This window comes from Pteropus medius, unplaced genomic scaffold, assembly GCF_902729225.1.
Source record: "Pteropus medius unplaced genomic scaffold, Ma_sr-lr_union100, whole genome shotgun sequence".
NCBI lineage: Eukaryota > Metazoa > Chordata > Mammalia > Chiroptera > Pteropodidae > Pteropus > Pteropus medius.
In genome coordinates this window covers 475,453-497,397 of record NW_024344240.1, presented here as the reverse complement: position 1 = coordinate 497,397, position 21,945 = coordinate 475,453, and the positions used below count along the sequence as shown (strand labels likewise).

General features: G+C 34.5%; 1 protein-coding gene and 1 pseudogene across 11 annotated transcripts in view; one reads left to right on the top strand and one right to left on the bottom strand.

Annotated features, from left to right (window-relative positions):
* CCDC30 (coiled-coil domain containing 30) overlaps positions 1 to 21,945 on the top strand; it is a 97,828-nt gene that overhangs the window by 39,704 nt on the left and 36,179 nt on the right. For 3 of the 11 annotated variants that reach the window (XM_039868821.1, XM_039868820.1, XM_039868823.1), the window contains 3 exons: positions 10,178 to 10,421; positions 14,994 to 15,170; positions 20,767 to 20,976. In XM_039868821.1, the coding sequence (XP_039724755.1) occupies positions 10,178 to 10,421; positions 14,994 to 15,170; positions 20,767 to 20,976 (631 nt within the window). Of the gene's footprint in view, positions 1 to 21; positions 160 to 4,758; positions 4,929 to 10,177; positions 10,422 to 14,993; positions 15,171 to 20,766; positions 20,977 to 21,945 lie in introns of those variants that run through there. The other 8 variants (XM_039868817.1, XM_039868819.1, XM_039868818.1 and 5 more) reach the window with 4 other exon arrangements.
* On the bottom strand, positions 6,847 to 6,965 carry LOC120607508 (uncharacterized; annotated as a pseudogene).

The window sequence follows — 21,945 nt, the reverse complement described above, 5'->3', positions numbered from 1 at the left end:
ATATCTTTATTTCTTTATCAGGAATTGCAAAAATCAAAGTCAGAACTTATATGCCTTTATAATGAAATTCAAAGTCTTCCAGGGGCAGCAGAAGACAGAGATCATTTTTTAATAGCTTATAACCTGCTACAAAGAGAGAATTCTGAGTTAGAAACAAAGGTGAGACTGAATTATTAAGTCTTTAAATGTTCAATGTATGACATGTTTTATGAGGATAAGATCAAAGGAAATTAATTTTTAGTAAGAGATAATTTGGAAATTGGAGTTTCTTTTATTATTATAAAATAAATTACCATATAGTATGGGTTATAAGTCAAGCTGTATTTCTGGATAAACATTCAGACTTCAGTCACTACTTCACTCAGGATCAATCCATGTCTTTTTTACCTTAAATCAGCTTCCTAAAAGCTTAAATTTTGGAGCACATATTATAATGTAAAAGGCTTACTTTAAAACAGAATTACCATATGATCTAGCAATTCCATTTATGGGTATACACCCAACAATATTGAAAGCAGGGTCACAAAGAGATATTTGTATAATCATGTCCATAGCAGCAAAAAGATATTTGTATAATCATGTCCATAGCAGCATTCACAATATCTAAAATGCAGAAGCAAATCAATGGACGATTGGATAAGCAAATAGTGGAATATACATACAATGGAATATCATTCAGCCTTTAAAATGAAGGATAATCTGCAATATGCTATAACATGGATCAACCTTAAGGACATGTGAAGTGAAAAAAAAAATACTATATGATTCCACTTATGTGAGTAGTCTGAGTAGTCAAAATCATAAAGACAGAAAGTATAATGGTGGTTGCCAAGGATGGGGGAGGGAAGAATGGGAAATTGTTCTTTAATAGGCGTAGAGTTAGTTTTACAAGATAAAGAGAGTTATGGGATGGATGGTGGTAATTGTTGTACAATGTGAATGTATTTAATACCACTGAACTGTACACTTAAAAATGGTTAAGATGGTAAATTTTGTGTTACATGTATTTTATCACAATAAAAAGTGCAAAAACATAGAAACAAAAGTTTACTTAAATGTCTTTGACTTTAAAACTTAAAATCAAAACATCTTTCTTAGTTTTACTGAAATTAGACTCATACTTAGAATTTGGAAAATGTTTAAATGTCTTCACCCCAGTTTGTTCCCCAAGTATAAAAATGGCTGTCAGACCAGGGTTAGTGCAACGGTAGATGGAGAAGTTGCCTGGAGTGTAATTTCTGGAGTCCCACCTACTAGGTTATCACCAACTCCTGGCTGAAAATTTCCTTCCTCAGTCACTCTCTTGATCTTGATTAAAATGGCAGAATGGAGTGGAGGCTTGAACACAACATTTAAAATATATTGTGTTTATTTTAATACCATTCGTGAAGTGGAGGACTAAATCAAGGCCTAATTTAGTCTATATGAAGCTGTTACACTGAGAGCAAGGAGCAAGTTGCTGAGGGATTGGGATATGGATCAAATATTATGTGATCTAGGGAGGAAAAGGTCTAGAACAGAGGATTTGCTGCCTGGCAGGTTAGATACGTAGGAAATGGCTTCCATCTAAGCTTTGTTTGTGGGACCTTGTCAGCAAGGCGAGTTGTCATCACACTGTATATCTAAATGATATTGTCTTTCGAAATATCATCAGAAAATTTAACACAGAGGGTGAACTAAGGGGAGAAGAATATAATATAAAAACAAGAGATCCAGGTCACTATCCTAGTAATCTGGCTTTCCCTCTCTCTTCTCTTTCTCGTATTAAAACAGACAAACGAAATGAACAAACCTTTTTATTTTGAAATAATTGCAGACTTACAGAAAAGTTGCAAAAATACTACAAAGAATTCCCATATACCTTGCCCCCTCCAAACATTAGCATGGCACCGTTTGCTTTATCATTCTCTCCTCTGTGTGCACATGTGTGTGCTTTTGTACACATACACGCACGCGCACCCGCACACGCACACACACACACACACACACAACTTTTTTTCCTGAACACTTTGAGTGAGTTGGAGACAGAATACTTCTTTACCACTAAGTATGCCCATGCATGTTTGCTAAAATCAGTGAGATCTCTTTATCCCAGTACAAGTCTCAAAATCAGAAAATTAACATCAATATAGTACTACTATCTAGTCTGCAGCTCATATGCAAATTTCACCAATTGTTCCACTCTATAGCAAAAGAAGAACATTTTTTTTTTCTAGTCCAGGATCCAATCCAGGATCACACGTTATTTTCTTTGTCATCTCTCTGTAGCTCCTTTAATCTGCAATAGTTCTTCAGTCTTTCTTTGTTGTTCATGACTTTGATATTTTTGAAGAGTACAGAAGAGTACCAGTACATTTATTTTGAAGCATATTCCTCAATTTGAATTTGTTTGATGTTTCTTCACAATATAATTCAGTTTACATATTTTTGGCAGAAATACTGCAGAAATGATGTTGTAGCCTTCTTAGTGCATTATATTAGGAAACACATAATATCTTTTTGCTCTATTTCTAGTGATGTTATTATTGATCATTTGGTTGATACTATCTGCCAGATTTCTCCACCATAAAGTTATTGTTGTTTCCTTTGCACTTAATAAGTACTTTGTGGGGAGATACTTTGAGACGATGTATTCTGTTTCCCATCAAACTTTTACTCATTAAAACTTTGTTTTGAATCTTTAGTTCTTTAATATTATTCCAATTTCTATTCAGACCATAGAGTGCTTTAGATGTAGATGTAGTCTTGCTAAGAATGGCTTTGAAATGTGTCTTATGTGTTCAGTAAAGCCCCAGTTTTATATAGCCTGTACTTTTCTTTGGGTCACAGTACTTAGATTCGTAGTTACAGAATTTTCTAGCTGGAAGGGATATGATCATGCAAGCCAGCATCTTCAAATTACAGATAAGAAAACTGGGCTCAGAGATTTTAAACAACTGCCAAATTGCCTGGTCTGTCCTCCCTACTCTAGGGCCTCAAGCAGAAAGTGGAACAATCAATGTAATACTTTTTATGGTATTTAAACATAGATGAGTATTAGATTGAGCTATATCACTAAGATAAAATTTTGATGAGGAGGAGCCTGTGGAACAGAGTTGATCCTGCTCCACATCTGTGTCATGGAAGGTCTTGTGAATTTAACTTTCTTCATGATAAAGAGTAAAGCTTCTACCTACTTAAGATATACACCAACTTTATCATGTGAAAATCCAGAATACCTAGAAAACATTCAATATTAATGTCAACATCCTCTTCAGAAACCTTCAGCAGTTCTCAGTTTGCTTTAATATTGTTTAAATTCCTTTTGGCTTTCTTCTTAAGAAACTAAAATTTATTATTTGTAATGTTTAAATTTTTACATTGACCGTAAAAATCAGTGATGAAGTAGCATTTTGGAATCTCCTTTTTCCTGCTTACAAAAGTAATGCAGACTTATTAAGAATTTTTATCTTTAACTGACACCTACCCTCAATCTTACCTGATTTCCTCAGCTCCTTGTCTTGCAGCCTCTACTTAAGTAAGACCATCCTCTACTTCCGCTAAAATACTCTACACTGAGTTCCACACCAGTGCCTTTGACCATATTGCTTTGACCATAAATGCTTTAAATGTGCTATACTCTCTCACCTATACCCTATGACCCAGTTCAAGACCAATGCTGTCTCTTAAAGAGGTTATAGTTTTTATGAGATTATATGGATTTATGAGGTTAAAATATATATCACACACTGTACTTTCTCTTTAGAGAATTGAAAAGGCGGAGGAAACCAAACAAAGGGATCTCTTAAAGTAACTTAAACTGATCTTTAGAATTAAGTTCATTATGTTTTTAAAATCAAACACAATTACTATAAAAACTTGCATTTTCAGACAGGCTCAGAGTGGAAGTCAGGCAAGTTGTTGTCTGTCTTAGTGCAATCCTTTTTTGGGGATCCATCTTCCATTCTTAGAACTAGCCCCCTCACACCCTTTCTTCTGCCTTCTAGAGGGTTCTTTCATTTTATGTGAAGATATAGGGAGCAACCTTTGAGAAAAGGAACCTGTCAAAAAGAAAAAAACCTAAACAAATGTTTTGCCTAATCACACAACAGAGCAGTGACTCTCAAAGCATCTGCCTTCATTAGAATTACCTGAGAAACTTATTTAAAATGCAAATCTCTATTTCCCAGCACAAACCACTGATTCTGAATCTGTGAGGCAACATGAGGCTTCATGTTTAAATCCTCAGGTGATAGATGCTCTTCTACACTAAAGTTTGAGAATCAGTCCAGGAGCATTTACACATTTAAATGTTTCCAAACAGGATCAGACTGTAAGAAATTTGTTTTCTGTAATGTATGTATAATATTCTTTCTATTGCTTTCTTTAGCAGTATATTATTAATTTTATGAATCAGCAAAGTACATTCAAAACGAGAACAAAAACATGTAATAATAGTGTAAAACTCTATGTATCACAGTTTTTGCTTGTCAAAAGATAGAAGAAAACCCTAAATGGCATTGTGAGAAGCCAATCCCAGAGACCAAAAATACTGTTATTTTAAAAACCGTGGATCTATCTACCCTTATACCTGTGATAAAAATAGATTAGATTATATAACAACTGTAAATTATTAAATTGGAAGAAAACTTCAACTAGGATGTCAATTTATATTACTTAAGGCAATAACTAAGCATTTAATGGAATCATTATACTTTTTTCACAGTTGTACATAAGATATGCAAAATAGAATATTTGTTTTTTCATTTAACTTCGCAGGTCTCGAAGCTCGCACAAGAATTTGAACAATTAAATTACTTTACTGTAGGGAGAAAAACTGCAGATGCTAATTTAATTACAAGTGAAAACATCTGTAAAGATCTTGTATCTAAAATACCAATTCTAGAAGCAGAGGTTCAAAGCCCAAAGGAAGAGAAAGAGAAACTCTGGTAAATTGAGAAAATCCCATGTCATGTTAATTATCGGGGGTGGGGGTACATTTTACTTGGCCTGATCATTATGAGAATCTGACATTCATTTCCAAATGATATGAGTGGAAAAATTAGTTATAAGTAAACATTCCCCAAAGAGTTTGTCTTCTGACGTTATTACATTTTAAAGCTATTTTTCCTGCTTTTTAAAATAAATATGCTTTTTATGGAAAATTTGTAAAGCATGAAAAAGTACAAGGAGATAATAATAATTTATAATTCCCACCATGGAGAGATGTTAACATCCTAATTTTTCTTCCTTGTCTTTTTCTGTGTGTATACACATATGTATGTATATAACATACATACATATATATATTTTTTACATAATTAAGACTATACTCTGCAGAGAGGTTTTTTGCTATTTATAATTGCATATGATTATTGTTTTATGAAACTCTTTCTTCCTTTCTTTTTTTTCCTTTTGATTAATCTTCCCCTCTGACTCTTATATTTCTAATTTTTTACCAAAAGTGTCTTTCGCAGAAACTTTTGAGGCTTGGGCAAATGCATTACTCTATTTTGACACGAAAATTAATAGATGTATTCAAATTTTGTTTGGGCAAAAGCCTAAAACTAGATCATCAAAAGGAAATGATAGCAGTCTGTTTTTACTTATATTTCATACTAAAGGATGCATCAACTGGGAAAATATTGTCTAGGTAGAGCCAAATTTATATCTTCTTAAATGTTCTAAGATAGAAGATAGTTATGTTAGTTTTGGGCCCCTGAACTTTATACCATCTTAAAAGCTTTTTAAATTTAGAGTGACCTTTGCGGGGGGAGAGTACCAGTCCACAGCCCAGGGACTGGAGACACTTGCTTTAAGGTAATGGACTCTGTCTTGCTTTTCTGTTGTTTGTAGTGCTTTTGTTATAGAGTAATGGAATCTTAGAACTGCAGGGACCTGAAGGAAATTATAGTAGTTTTCACACTTATTTCTCAAACTTTAAGAGCTCTGTAGCAGGAGTTCAGAAAGCACTTTGGGAGCTGAGGAAAAACAGATGAATGGGACAGTGAGCCCTGTGCTCCCATGTTAGCAGAAGATTCACTTTTATCTGTTTTATATGTGGAGTTCTGTGTAAGATTTTACTTCAAGAAAGGGTCCATAGCTAAGATAAGTTCGAAAACTACTGATCATTAGCTAAGTTTTATCTTTCACAAATGTGGTTTCTGACTAAGAGAACTAAAATGACTATTTCAGTCACAATCATGTACTTAGCAAATTATTAGCAGGAATGGGTAAGGTCGTTGGTGTTATGGTATTGAAATTATGGTGTTGAAAATTGCTCAGGACTTAGTCTCTGTATATGCATAACATAGGGGTGGCATGGGAAGAAGAATGGAAGCCCATTCTTTCTTGTTCTGGATTGTCTCCAGTGTCTAGAACAATGCCCGATACATAGTAGGTACTCAAAAAATATCTGAATGAATGCTCTTTTTCCCCATTCCCATTATGTACTTGCCGCTGAACCCAGGTTGGCCTGAGTTTACTTTCTTAGAAAACTTGGGCCCAAACAGCTGATAGCTTCCCTTGACCTTAATGCCTTAATGAGGTTTATATTTTCTAACACACTCTTCATTCACCATGTCACTGCATCCTTGCTATCTTTATCAGAATTGTTTGATAAATGTTCAAGTTGATTTTCATTTCCAGTTCAACTTGAAAGTGGATTATATCTATTTCACAGACTGCTGATATATTTTTCCTCTTCTTCAAAACTTGTCCAAACCATTCAATGAATGGGTCCCTCCCCCATTCACACAGTTGATCAAACCAAAACCTAGGAGTCACTGTTGGTTCCCCTCACATCTAACCCATCAAAAACTTTAGTCGGTTCTACCATGAAAATATAAAATATTAAATTTGTTTTAACACCTATAGCACCTGGTATTCCTACGTTGTCTCCCATCCAAGTACTAACCAGGCCCGACCCTGCTTAGCTTTCAAGATCAGACGAGATCAGGCACGTTCAGGGTGGCATGGTCATAGACTTAAATATTTTAATACAAAATATTAAATCTTTTTATTTCTATCTGTATCTCCACAGCTACTACCCTACTCCTTGACTCTGGTTTCACCCACTGGGACTATCACAGTATCTTAACTGGCCTTCCTGCTTCCATACCTCTTTCCCAGTCCATTATGGAGCAACCAAAGTTGTCTTTTAAAAATCCAAATTGAACTGGTATTACTCCTTCTCTTAAAAACTTCTCAATGGCTTCCCATTGCACTTAAAACAAAGTCTATACCCTTACCATGATTTATGAGGCTGCTATGAACATCAGTGTGCAAATATCTTTTTGGATATATGTTTTCAAGTCTTTGGGGTAAATACCCAATAGAGGGATTGCTAGATCATGTGGTAGATCAATTCTTAGTTTTTTGAGGAAGCTCCATACTGTTTTCCATAGTGGCCGTACCAATTTGCAGTCCCAACAGCAGTGTATGAGGGTTCCTTTCTCTCCACATCCTCTGGACACTTGTTATTACTTGTCTTGTTAATAGTAGCTATTCTAACAGGTGTGAGATGGTATTTCATTGTGATTTCGATTTGCATTTCCCTAATAGGTAGTGATGTTGAACATTCTTTCATGTTTATTGGCCATTTGTATGTCTTCTTGGGAGACATGTCTGTTCAGGTCCTCTGCCCATTTTTTAATTGGATTCTTTGTTTTTTTGTTGTTGTTGTTATTGAGTTATGTGAGTTCTTTGTATATTTTGGATATTAGGCCCTTATCAGAGGCATTTCTTGCAAATATATTTTCCTATTTGGATGGTTGTCTCTTTGTTGATGGTTTCTTTTGCTGTGTAGAAGCTTTTTAGTTTGATATAGTCCCATTCATTTATTTTTGCTTTTATTTCCTTTGCCTTTGAGGTCAAGTTCATAAAATCCTCTTTAAGTCCAAGGTCCATGAGTTTAGTTCCTATGATTCCTTCTATGAAATTTGTTCTTTCAGGTCTTATATTCAGGTCCTTAATCTAGTTTTAGTTAATTTTGGTGTATGGTGATAGACAATAGTCTAGTTTTATTCTAAACCTGTTTAGCTGACTTCTGATACCACTCTGGCAGAGGAAGTAGGTGGGTGTTGTCTCATTACTACCCCAGGGTGGGGGAAGAAGCCAAGGTTCCCTCTTCATCCTCTGTGGATACCCAAGGAAAGAGGGGCTTCTTGTTACTACTGGTGAGGGTGGGAGTTTCTACTCCCCATTAGGCTTCTGCTTATATTGCTCTGGCTGCGAATGGGAAGAATACATTGTTACTGCTCCCCACTTTGCCTCCATGATATCATGAAGAGGGTGGGTAGGGATGGTCTTTTTATACTGGGTAGTGGTGAAAGTTCTGGCTCTCTATTAGGTCTTTTCTGACACTTCTCCAGTGGAAAGGGAGAAGAGTGTCTCCTCATTGCCTGGAAGTTCAGAAACCCTATGTCTGTTCCTGCCTGGCAGGGATGAATGTCCCTTCTCCCTATTGGCCTCTGACACCACCCAGCAGGGGAGTTGGGGTGCCTCATAATAGCCTGGTAAAGGTGGAAGTATAACATTACAACTTGACCTTTGCTGATATGGTTGTGGGTGGGGCCACAACTTTTTTCTGTAGTGTTTGGCTAGAGTAAAACGGGCATTGTCCAAAAGTTTTCTTTCTTGCTTGACTGTCCATTTCCTGGTCCTCTGTCTAAAGAGTACATACTTTTGTCTGTGTTCATTGGTGTTTTCTGGGTTGCCAGCTTCTTTAGTTCCAAGTCTATGATAAATGAGGCAAAAAACAAAACCCAGGAAACTCACAGCCATGTCATTCCTCGAGTCCTGAGTTCTCTGGCTGGTCTGCCTTCTACTCTGCACATTTCGGATTCTTCATATATTTGTTTTATATATAGTGTCCAGAGTTTTTAGTTGTACTTGGCAGGAGAAATCAGGAAAAGTATGTCTACTCCATCTTCCTAGAAGCAAAAGTCAGTTTTTCTACTTTTAAAAATCTGAGATATATTTTGCATTTTCCCAGTCTTAAATGTATCTAGCATCCATTGGGAGTAGGAAAAGAAAAAGTTTATGAAGGATGGGCGAAAAAAAATCATTGTTATTTTATTGGATATTCATTTTTACTCTGTTTCATATTGTTTTGAATCATTTGAATGTATTATCTTAAAAAACTGTTGTTCAAAATAAAATACTTGTTTCTCTTTTTTATATAGTGTTAAAGGAATTTTAAATGGAAAAAAAAGCCCTAGACACAATTTTTTCTGTTCCTTTACAGCTTTTACTATGTATATACTTTCCATAGCATATATTATATATATATAGACACTTATACATACACATATATTATTTATTGTTCCACTGTTTTACTTTAATGAGTATTTTTCATGTTGCTGAATAGTCTTTCTATCATTTTCAAGTTGGCTTATCTTTCATTCTTTTAGCCATTTCTGTGTCTTTATTTAATCACTATTTTAAATAGTGATTATGGGAATATTTATACATTCAGCTATTTTCTTAACCAATCTCAAAGTTTGATTAAAAATTGATTTCCCTGCTGTATAGCATCCAAATGATCTTTCTTTCTTTTACCTCTGTGCTTTTACCCACCTTATTTATTAAGTCATCCTGGAATACCTTTATTGTTCTCATCTATACCAACACTTCCCCCAGTATATACATCATACACACAAGCAAGTAAGCTCATATCCCTTCCTTTACATTTGCCTAGGTTGTGCCTACTTATCCATCAGGCCTCGGATTACTTACTGCTGTTAGATCTAGTCATTTGTTTACTTATCCTTATTTCTCACTAAATTTTAAATTCCTTTGGAGTCCTAGTGCCTGTCAAAGTGCTTGGTACTTATCAAGTGATTATATATATATATTATATAATTTATAAGCTGTGTTTTATATATATATATATAATTTATAAGCTGTGTTTGCCCAATGTCTTACTAAAAATTGAAAAAGTAAAAAACTCATTTAAACTGGTTGTTTGAGTGTAGACAAAAGTAAGTCTATGATGGGTCACCTCCCCGGTATAAATTTCAAAAATAGGACTCATTGTTTTTAAGTTTTACTTATAAGAATAAGGTAACCACTGTGCTATGGAATTCAAGTTGAAAATCTTGCTTGCAGTACTGTCTTGACCGGTAGGCTTTTTTCCTCCATATTCTGCTAGTAGAATAAACATTTCGATAGTTTTTGTTGTTATATTTGCACCAAGTTCTGAACTAGGAGAAAGTAAGTGGAAGAAAATTCCAGAGGAGTCAGTAAAGGAAGGCACTTTTCCAAGAGAGAGGCAGAAAGAGGAGGACTTGCAACAGAACCAAGATACAAAAGGTGAAGAACAGCAGTCGACCTCGAAACTTGAGGAAGTTGTGAGACTTAGAGAAGAGCTGAGCCATATTAATCAGAGTCTCCTTCAGTCTCAGAGCTATGAGGATAGCTCAGATGACAGTAACACCCAGGTAGGTGCTGTAAACCCATGTTCTGTTTGGGTCCATTTCCTGTGACCAGCTTTGGATATAAACATAATTTTTATATCATCATTAATGTATATTTGTTGAACAATATCATAACCATGGTCTGAATGGTAATAAAACAGCAACCAAAATCTGAACTAAGCCCATCAGTTGATGTACTTTATTATGAAAGATTCTTAGGCTCTATGGAGGCTCAACAGGAAAAAAAATGCTAATTAATTTTTACTGTCTGCCCTGGCAGGTAGAATAGGGAATGGCAGGATTTGTGCCACATTTTCTACTCCTGGTACCTAATTTAGATTTGGAGAGAAAAGACCAGATTTAGAATTGTTTTAAATAAGGCTTTTGCCATTTATCAGAGATCTACCTGTAAGAAAAATGAAAGGGGTAAGTATTTATACCTTAAGTTTACACGTTCCCTCTTGTACAAATTAAGATTCCCCTACATACACATTTCTGGGAATTATATTAAGATTCACAAAGGGAGGGCTTTGTACTCGCAAGTAAACCAAATTCAAAAGACTAATAATAAATGTTTGAAAAGTAATTCAAGTATACATTTAGAAAAAAGAAAGAGTAACAGTAAAGGAAATCAAAAATATATTTGAAAAGAAATTCAGATATAGTTTGAAAACTAGACAAGTCACAATAAACTAAAAGGAGATTCCCATATATTTGAAAAAGAAGGGAGTCACTGGCTTTGTTCAGAAGACCGAAAAGACATAAATATTCAAAAAGAGGTTAATTTCACATCTCCCAGACAGGCCCTGTACTGGGCAGTGGGCCAGTGTAGGAACCTTGGGCAGACACTGGACACTGTGGTCACAAAGACTGTAAAATCTTTTTTATGAGCTCAAAATGACCAGTGTACTTTTAGAATAATGAGATTTAGAGTATGAGAAGTAACAGCCTGGTTAATTTATTCATTTTCTTTAATTTACACTTTCCCATTATTCGACGAATCATTTTTCAATATCCAGGAAGGAAGTAAGAAACTATTAAATATATAACAATTCTATAAGAAATATGGGGAAATAACCCATTTGTGAAAAAGCAAATAATCCTATGTAGCGGATAGCCTCTTAAGGCTTCACTGAATTCTTACATAGTTCAGTAATTATTTTCCCTAATAATGACTTTGAATTATTGAAGGAAGTTATTGAATAAGTTGCTCTTATTCATTTATTCAACCAGTATTAATTGAGTAGCTATGATGTGCCAGGCCTAGTGTTAAGGCGTATACAGCAGTAAATAAGACAGATGTGGGCCACATAGGGGAAAAAAAAATTTGTATTTTGAACTTTACATTTCCCAAAGCACTGTCACACATACTATTTTATTTACTTTAAGCAGCAAGGAAGAAAATATACTTTAGACAGATATGTTTTTCTGCAGTGTGCCGTGGAGTAATAATTTCAGAACCTCTTTCCGTGTGTAGAATTATTTGACTTACTGATGACTGTAGATTGTTCTACTTTTTAGTTCTTGTGTATGTGTAGTTTTGTTATTCTTCACCCCTGAAGCCGGGTTATAGTGTCTAGTACCTAGCTACTATCCACATGTACTGTTTTCTTAATCTCATAATTTGAAAATTTAAGCAACTCTAAACTGAGACTATATACTAAACTTTAAAGAATGTTTGTATATGGTAAATACATAGAAAAAGAACTGTGAGAGCCTCTTTTTTGAGTAAGTATGTGAGCCCAATTGTTCATATGTATTTGTGGCCACTGATGGCCTTTGGGGGCTTAATTTCTGCTGTTCAACAGTATTCCAAGTGAGGCTTTGATAGCTGAATCCTAGATATTACTTTCCCAATATTCTTGAAACAAGTTAGAACCACCATTAATATCTTAATTTTATGAGTTTAAAACCTAGCTTTATGTTTTTTTCATAGCATTATTGAATATTTACTATGTTCTAAGCACTGTACTAAATACCCTATATATGTTAGCAAAACAATGAGGCAGGAATATGATTATTTCCACTTCATAGATGAGGAAACTGAGGTTTTAAAGAGGTTAAATAATTTGCCCAGGCTGACATGACACATTGTGGCGGAACTTGGGTCTATCTATTCTAGAGCTTGACCTTTTAACTGCTGCATCATTTGCTTCCAGTTGCGGAGAAATTCAAAGAAAGCATACAGTTTTCACGTCAAACTAAAGGCTAGTAAGCTGGCTCCCAGAAGTCCTTCCGGGGTGTCTGTCATAGATTATCTTGGTGAATTTATTCAAGGTTGGGCCCTTAGGCTTATAGGTTCCAAAACTTGATGTATTCGTCCCCTTGAATAGATTTGTGTCTTGGGGGTAAACTGACATTAAACCAAACACTCAAGACTATTGAGTAAAATCAGAATGTCAATTAGTTATTCTTCTGTAATAATTAATTATGAACATAACTTGAACATGTTTAAATAAACAGTTGCATTTACCTGTAAGGAGCTAACAATGACAAATCAAAATCTGAAGGAAGTTTGATAAGTAGGGATTCAGAACAAGCAGACTTATTTCAATGATTGATACCCTCACAGATTTTGATAGCCTGTTTTATCCACATTCACTAGATGAGAATATTTAAAACCAGTAGTCCTTAACTCTGTTTCCATAATATGAATCATCTTGTCATTGGGACCAGTATATGAACTTGGTTCGTATTAAATTTTTATTTTATTAAGATAATATTTTAAAATATTATCTTAGACTTTTAAGATAAAATAGATAAAATTAAGGTAAAATAAATCTAGTAAAATAGATTTTTAGCCTATAAAATTAAGAAAATGCTGGTTCCAGCTTGTTTTACTTTAATTCTTAAGGAATTATAAATGATAAATTCCTTAAGATGGAAGAGAAATTAGACATCATCTGGTCTTATAACTTTAATTTGCAGATGAGTAAACTGAGACTCTGAGAGGATAATTGGCTTAATAAATCTGTAGATTGCACAAAAAAGGACCCCTGTGTCCTTTAGTTTGTGCTCTTACATTGTTCCTAGTAGCCAGAGGGAGTCTTTATGCCTCTGCACTTTAATGGGAAATAATTTACATAGTGGGGAAAAAATAGAGGCTCTTTATGTTGGCCGTTTGACCTGCTGAGTGGTAGTTTTGTAATAAAATTTGCATATCTATTCTGGCAAAGTGGCTTGACTGGAAAATGTAGACAGGGAGAACTACCATTCTGACTTTTCTCATCTTCAAAACAAGCTAAAAACATTTGTGCCTTTGTCCCATTGGTATAAATGGGTTCTTCTCTTTTGCATCTCTGTTTTGGTATGTAAAATGGCTATATAAGCTGCTGATAACTAATTAATTATTTAAAATCTGCTGTATTAATGGTTAAATAAGAAGCTAGAGTGGTGATCCAGGCTTTCCAGGCTTTAGGAGAACTCTTATTTTCAGATAGAAGAAGATAGTTAAAATAAGGAAAGTTAAGTACCTTCAGCAGTAATGGTAATGTTATTGAGTGCTTATGTGCCAGGCATCGTGCTAAGTCCTTGCTTGCATGAATTATCTTACTTACCCTTTACTCTATCTAGTAGTTATCATTGATTTTCCCATTTTAAAATGAGAAAAATGAAATGTAGAAAGACGATGTAACTTTTCTAAGATTACCCAATTACTAAGTGATCGATTCAGGACTGAAACCCAGATAGATCCAACTCCAAAGCTAGGGTTCCGATAATTGTATTATAATTCCATTAAAGAGTTTTCTCTAGGAATCTTAGACACTTGCATCTCTAAGAAAAGCAAATTGAATTTAGATCACTTTTCTGACTAAACCAAGACAGGAATTTAAGGGTTAACAGGACTTGGGAAATTCTGTATTGCAATTCTGTTATAAGCAAGATAGAAATAGAATGATGATATGGACTTTTCAGAAAGCATACTGGACCAGGACAGAAAAGCATACTGGACCAGGACTCAGGAAACTCTTAATTATATATTATCTATTGAATTGGATAAAGTTGAATTCTTTTTCTACTCAGTACTTGTGTGTGCCTACCTTTGAGAAGACCCAAATGACTCTTTCTTTGGTCACAGCGTTTTATTGTACTCCAGGGACCTGACAGGAAAATGTGTTGTTGAGTAGTATCTGAAGAAGAATCATCAGGCAGTAAAAGTGATGAGGAAGGCTAGAAATGTAATCTCTCTTGCTAAATGTTCTCTTTCCTTTTGCCAACAGACAGCCCCCCAACACACACATACACAAATACAACACATACACATTCACACTCTACTTCTTCACATATTGGCTGTTATAACTCCTTTAAAGCATGTTTTACTCCAAAATCATCAATGCTTCTGTTCCCCTTCACTGATATGAGAAATATGAAAATTAATTGTCTATGCTTAACTGCTTTTGTTCACATAATTTCTTTCATACTTTCACTCTACTATTAAATTATATGAACATGTACCAACTAGCTATAAATATAAAAGAATAATTTGTTGTAGATAAGCCAACTCCAAAAACATTTACATGTGAATAATCACATCTGACAGTTCTGGTTCTGACAGTTCAAGTTGTCCATGTTTCTCTTTTAAAATGTTTGTTTTAGTATTCGTCATCTGGAGAAAAACTGAAATACCAGCAGCAAGAGGAACTACAACTTCGCCAGAATATGCACCGGCTCCAGATTCTGTGCAACTCAGCTGAAAAAGAGCTTAGATATGAGCGAGGAAAGAACTTGGACTTAAAGCAACATAATAGCTTACTTCAGGAAGAAAACATGAAGGTAACTCCAGTGAGCACATCCATTATTAAAGTGTCTCAATTGTTCAGTTGGCCCTGGGACCAAATGAATCAAAATTCCTCAACTTTATAATCCATGGATAGTGGACAATGTGAGCTCTCTGGTAACTCAGTTCTTTAACTTTTCTATACCAAGTAGATATACAGCTCTGTTGTCTCTCTGCTGCTGAAGGTGTGTGTATGCTGTCAACTTGCAAATATGAAAAGTTTTTAAATTATACAATCTTTTGAAATTATTACCTAAAATTTTAGCACTTACTAAATTTTAATGACCTGAGCCTAAACTCTGGTTGTCTTGCCCCAGTTTTATATCTAAATTTATTTATCTCTAATAGATATATCTATTATTATTGGTTGAATCAAATGTCAACTGTATCGAAGTATAATTCATAGGAGGGCAAAGTTGTTCTTTCTGATAAGAGAGCATCAAAAGTTAGAGGAACATCCCCCAAACATGCTTGTTTTAAAATAATCTATGTAGAACTGCTATTCACATTCTCATTTGAATGTTATAAACCACATTAATGTTTAATTGAACTACCACGTAAAATAGTACTTCCTTTTAATTGTGGTTCAATTCTGTAAATATGTATTAGGGACCTGGTTTCTGTGAGCCCCCATCTAAGGTTCTGAAATGCAACATTCAACAAATATTTATTGAGCATCAGTCATAAGCTGGGCAGGCAATCTTGTCCACACTGAGGGTTTACTGGTAGGCAAAACAGACATAACCCTTATCCCCTGGTGCAGGGGTCAGCAAACTTTGGCCATGGGTCAAATACTGCCTGCCTTCTGTTTTCTTAAATAAAGTTTTATTGGCACACCCCATACCTATTTGTTTAGGTATTATCAATGGCTGCTTTTGCACAATGACAGCAGATTTGAGTAGCTGTGACAGAGACCATATACCTCACAAAGGCTAAAGTATTTCCTATCTGGCCCTTTATAGGAAAAGTTTGCCAACCCCTGGTGTAGTGGGATCAATGGACATTATTCGAAAAGTGACATCAAAATGAATTAAGAAAGGTCTCTACTTTTCAGGAGCTCACAGTCTAGTAAAGGAGATATAGAGGAAAGAGAGAAACAGACCTGGGTTTACATTCTGACTCCACAATTTGTTGGCTCAACAACCTTGAATAGTTTTCTCATCTATAAAATGCAGACTGTTTAGGGTTATGGGGAGGTTTATATGAGATAAAGTGGACAATCTGCCAATAAAAGGTTGCTGGCTATTCTATGTAACTCTGCATAGGAGCCTGGCTCTTAGGACCAGCCAGCCCAAAGGCTAGTCTCATTACTGAAATGGCCAAATTTTACCCCACCACAAAGATTTAAAACAGAACAAAAAATATCTTCTCCTTTTACCAAGCTATCATTTACCTATCCCTGAAGGACTCATTCATTAATTCAACAAATATTTATAGGGTCCAACCATATATAAGGCATCATGATCTGCGTCGATCTGGTCATAGCACCTTGAAAAAGCTGTAGTATTGCTTGAATATGCTCAGAGTTGAATAGTTAAAGTGATCTAAGAAATATGCTTGAAGGGAAGGTCAAAGGCTATCTTACAAGGAAATGTGATGAAGATTTGGAATTTAATTTAAAACTATAAAGGCTTGAGGGAATATGATCAATAATCAAAAAGTCATAAGGGGTGAGGGAGGGAAGAGGTTTATTCAAATAACCCTGGAATACTAGAACTCCTAGAAGGGTTTCCCTTGAAGTTTGCATCATAGGGTATATATTACTTCAACTCTTTAGTTTTCTACTCCCACCACATTATATGAAAGTCCCTATTGCTCTACATCTTTACCCTCTTGGTACTGTCAGACTTTAAAATTTTTGCTAACCTGGTATATGTGTATAGTTGTAGCCCCTTGCAGTTTTAATGTGCATTCCCTGTTTACAAATGAAGTTAAACAGCTTTCTATGTATTTATTTGTCATTTGAATTCCCATTTTGTGATGTGCCTATTCAAGATTTTGTCAGATTTTCTTTTGGGCTCAATATTTGATGGAAGAAATCTTTTCACTCTAGTCTCGTTCTAGGATATCTTGGCTATTCTTGGTCATTTGAAATTCTATATATATTTTATCATCAGTCTATCAAGTTACATGCATATACCTACATGCACCCACACACAACCTTTTGGGATTTTAGTCGGAATTACACCAGATCTATAGATAAATTTGGGCAGAATTTAAATCTTTACAGTATTGACTCCACTAATTTATGAAATATGTATATGTATTTATATTTAGGTCTTCCCTAATTTCTTTCAATATTATAATTTTCTTTGTGGATATCTTATACATCTTTTGTTAGACATATTCCTAGGTGCTGATATTTTCCATACTATCATACATGGTAACTTTAAAAAGTTTTTATTTTCTAACTATTGATAATGTATAAAAATGCAATATTTTTCTATTAAAAACTTTGCCATACTTTTAAATTAATTCTTATAATTTATGTTTACATTTCTTTGGATTTTCTATGCAAGCAATAATCTGAGAATAAATATAATTTTCTTATTTCCCTTCCAAATGTTACATCTTTCATTCTTTTTATCTTGTTCTTTGCAGCATCTAGTTCAGTGCTGAATAGAACCATTGATAATGGGTATCCTTTTCTCATTCCCAATCTCAAAGGAAGATCTCTCAAATTTCACCATTTAGTATGTTTTTGTAGAGTCTGTAAATAGACATTCTTGCTCACATTAAGAAATTTTTTTCCAGTGTTAAGTTGTTCAATGTTTTATAATAAGTACATGTTGAATTTTATCAAATTCTTTTTCTGCATATTTTGAGAATATAAGATTTTTACAATTTTATACCTAATATGGTGAGTTATATTGACTGATATAATGTAAACCCAACTTTGCATTGCTGGCATAAACCCAACTTCAGCATAAATTACTATCCTTTTCCTACATTGCTGATTTTGGCTTGCTAATATTTCTTTAGGATTATTTATAAATGAGACGGCTTGTCATTTTCCTTTTTTGTAATGTTCATATCAAATTTTGATATTATGGTTATCATACCCTCTTCTTCTATTCTCTAGAAGAGTTTGTGTAAAATTGCAATTATTTCTTCTTAAATAATGATAAGACCTCATCTCCAAATCCATCTGATTCTAAGTTTTCTTTTGGGAAGATTTTAAATTAATGATTCAATTTCTTAATAGTGATAAAAATCCACATTTTTTATTACTTCTTGTATCAATTTTGGTATATTTTACTTTCTAGAAATTTTTCCTTTTTGTTTTAATTTTTAAAATTTTTACATAAACTCATTCATCAATTTTTAAATAGAGCAATGGTCCTTTTTACTTCTATGATACTATTTACCTATATACTTTGTTGCTTTTCTCTTGATTATTCTCAGTTTATCTATTATTAGATTTTTCAAAGAACCAACTTTTAGCTTTGTTGATCCACTCCTATAGTATTCTCTTTCGATAAATAAACAATATAAAGGTATTTCACAATTTAGAGACAGTATAGTGTGGAATACTGGATTAGAATCAGAAAAATCTGTATTCAGACCTTGGCTCTATCATTTGCCAACTACATTTGAGATTCAATTTTTCCATTTCTAAAATGAAATAAAATATCAATTTCATAGATATGAAAGCCTAACAAATGTAAAATAGTATTATTACTTTCTGTTTTAGATATATACTTCAAATACAGTGGATATTCTGATTCTTGAAGAACAACAGTAAACTTGTAGTAGATGTTGTCTATGTGTCTGGCTCTATTCTTGATGCTTTTGTTCTTTGTTTTATTTATGTAACTTCACAACTGTCCTATGAGATTATCCCCATATTACAGATAAAACTGAAGCTCAGAGAGGTTGAACATTATTAACTTTTAGATTCACTTGATAAAATCTGATTGGTTAATACACATAAGTCACAAGTAGAGGAGATTATAGTTGTAATCTTTATTCAGTTAAAAAGCTTTGAGCCCAAGAAATTCTCTTTTACATAAGTAAAAGTAAATTCTTTCTCAGCATTTTTGTCTGTGAGGCCTACCTAGTATGTCCATTTACCAGATTCTACTTTTTCTTAAAATGTCATTCATTCATTTATTTGTTCAGTAAATACTGATGAATCATCTATTCTTAGGCATTTTGATAGGCCTCGGATACTGAGAAGTGAATAAAACACGTAGTCCCTGTTCTCTTGGAAGTTAGAGTGGGGAAAGAGAATATAAACAAGTAGATAAATACATGTTTAATTATAAATTGGGATGAGTTCTATGAAGGAAATAAATGTGGTGCAATAAGTAAGGAATAAGTAAGGAGACCTCTTCAAATTAAATGATCATAAAAGTTGTCTCTTACAAAGTGGCATTTTAAGCTAAGACCTGGAGAATAGCAGGAGCCAACTAAACAGTGAGGAGGGGAACAGGAAAGCATTCCTGGCAGAAGGAAGAGTGGAAAGAGTTTAGTGTGTTGGAATCTCTAAATAGAAACCAGTGTGGCAGATCAGTGGAAGAAGAGGGAATGACTAGATGATTTTAAAGGTTAGCAAGGGCCAGATCATACAAGGCCAGGCAAGCTGCTGGGATTTGTTCCCAGAGTGATGGAAAGCCACTGGAATATTTAAGCAGGGGAGTCAAGTAGTTCAGTTTATGTTTTTAAAAGAACACACTGGCTACCGTGTAGGGAATAGATTGGAAAGGAGTAAAAATGGAAATGGCAGGACCAGTGTTGGGGCTATTGCTATGGCCCAGGCTAGAGATGATATTGATCTAGACTAGGGTGGTAACACAAACGATGCAAATGGATTGATGCAAGATATATTGTGGAGGTAGAGTGACAGCGTGTGCCGAATTGGCTCATGATGGAAAAGGAAGACGCAAGGACAACTCTCAAGTTACTGGCCTGAACAGAAGTTTGGATGGTTGCATGGCTTAACTTACTGAAATCAGGAAGACCGAGAGAAAAACGATTTTGGAGCTATGGGCAGAATTTTGGCAGTTACTTGGCTTAAAGGTGGGTTTTAAATAATGAGAATGAACCTAAGGAGAGAATGATCCACTTTCAAGGCCTAGAATAATCCAATAATATTTAGAAGTTGAGTAGCATTAGAATAGTCTACAAAAGAGACCAAGAAGGACCAGCAAAGGGGTAAGTAAAAACAAGAAGAGTTTGGTATCACAAACTCCAAGAGAGGAGAACTATCTGAGATGGAGGGAGTGAATGCTACTTAGAGGTCAGTTGTCTGTTGGATTTACTTTTGTATGGAGGAATCCATGTGTGTAACCATCGTTTCAGCAGTCATGAGGCAACAGTTTGAGATAAGAATATCAAGACAAATGTTTTATTATTCATGTGCCTTGTAGTAACTCTTAGGAAAATCCCTTTGTCCAGCTGCCATCTGGCTAGATAAACTTTGGCAAACCTTACTAACACATGGCAGCTGCAGAGAGGTAATCGGCCACATGACATTGGTATTTGTCAGCTCTTGGGGGACTACACTCCTTTGAAAGCTGCTTATTCTGGCTCGCATTCACATTCATTCCATACCTATTTTTATCACTCTTATTTATTCCCCATCTCTAGATGAAAATTGAACTAAAGCAGGCCCAACAGAAGTTATTAGACGGTGCAAAGATGTGCTCTTCACTCACAGCAGAGTGGAAGCACTGTCAGCAGAAAATCAAGGAACTGGAGCTGGAAGTACTTAACCAGGCTCAGAGCACTAAATCACAGAAAAACCTACAGGAAAAGCTGTCTCAGGAGAACTCTAAAGTTGCTGATGCAGAGGAAAAGGTAATTATCCTCACGCTTAATAAAGAACATACGCTGGATACCAGTACAGAAATCCCATTTCCTTGAGGATTTTAAGAAATGGATATGGTGCAAACTTGATATAATTCTAGGGATTTTCTTTACTCTTCCATGCTTTCTTCTTTCTTGACTTCACCTGATCCTATAATTCCAGTAAATCTTGTGGGTTTTGTTTTTTTTTTAATTACATGAACTTAAAAGGATGTTTCATTAAAGCAATAATATGAACTTAAAGAATTAACTGGGACCAAATGACTTTCGTTTTATACTTTCAAATTTTAGAAGGCTTATTCTCCTGTCATTTGGATTGGATGTTTATATGATTTTTATTTTGTAATTTTTGGAGGGATTTGTTTTGTGAAATGAACCATTTTGAAATATTGCACCTGCATTTTAGAATGCTTAACACCAGGTGGCAGTAGTATGTAGCAGTTACACATTTTGATCTGTGGGTTTGTCTTGAGTCAAATATTTTTTAAAAGTCATTTTATCAAACCATAGAAATATAAAACAAACATCAAAAAGTAAATGGCAGCAATATGAATTTAACTCAAAAGGCTAATGCTGAGCTAAAGAAGTCAGCATTAAAGAGTGCATACTGTGTAATTTCATTTATAGGAGGTTCAAGAATAGACAAAACTAAGCTATGGTGATATGTTAGTGGTTGTCTTTATGAGGGGTATTAACTATGCGGAGACACGAAGGAATCTTCTGTGGTGCTAGAAGTATTTTATATCTTGGTCTGGGGGGTAGTTACATAAGTAAAACCTCGTTGAGTACACTTAAGGTATACACTCTTTACTGTATATGTTATTACTCCTTAAAAAAGTAATTGGTAAAATTAATAAAGATTAATAAAAATTTTAGATTTAGACAGTCTTAAATATTATTGGTGAGGATTCTGTGCAACAAGAACTCTTATTACTGACTGCAGTTGGAAGCATAATTAGT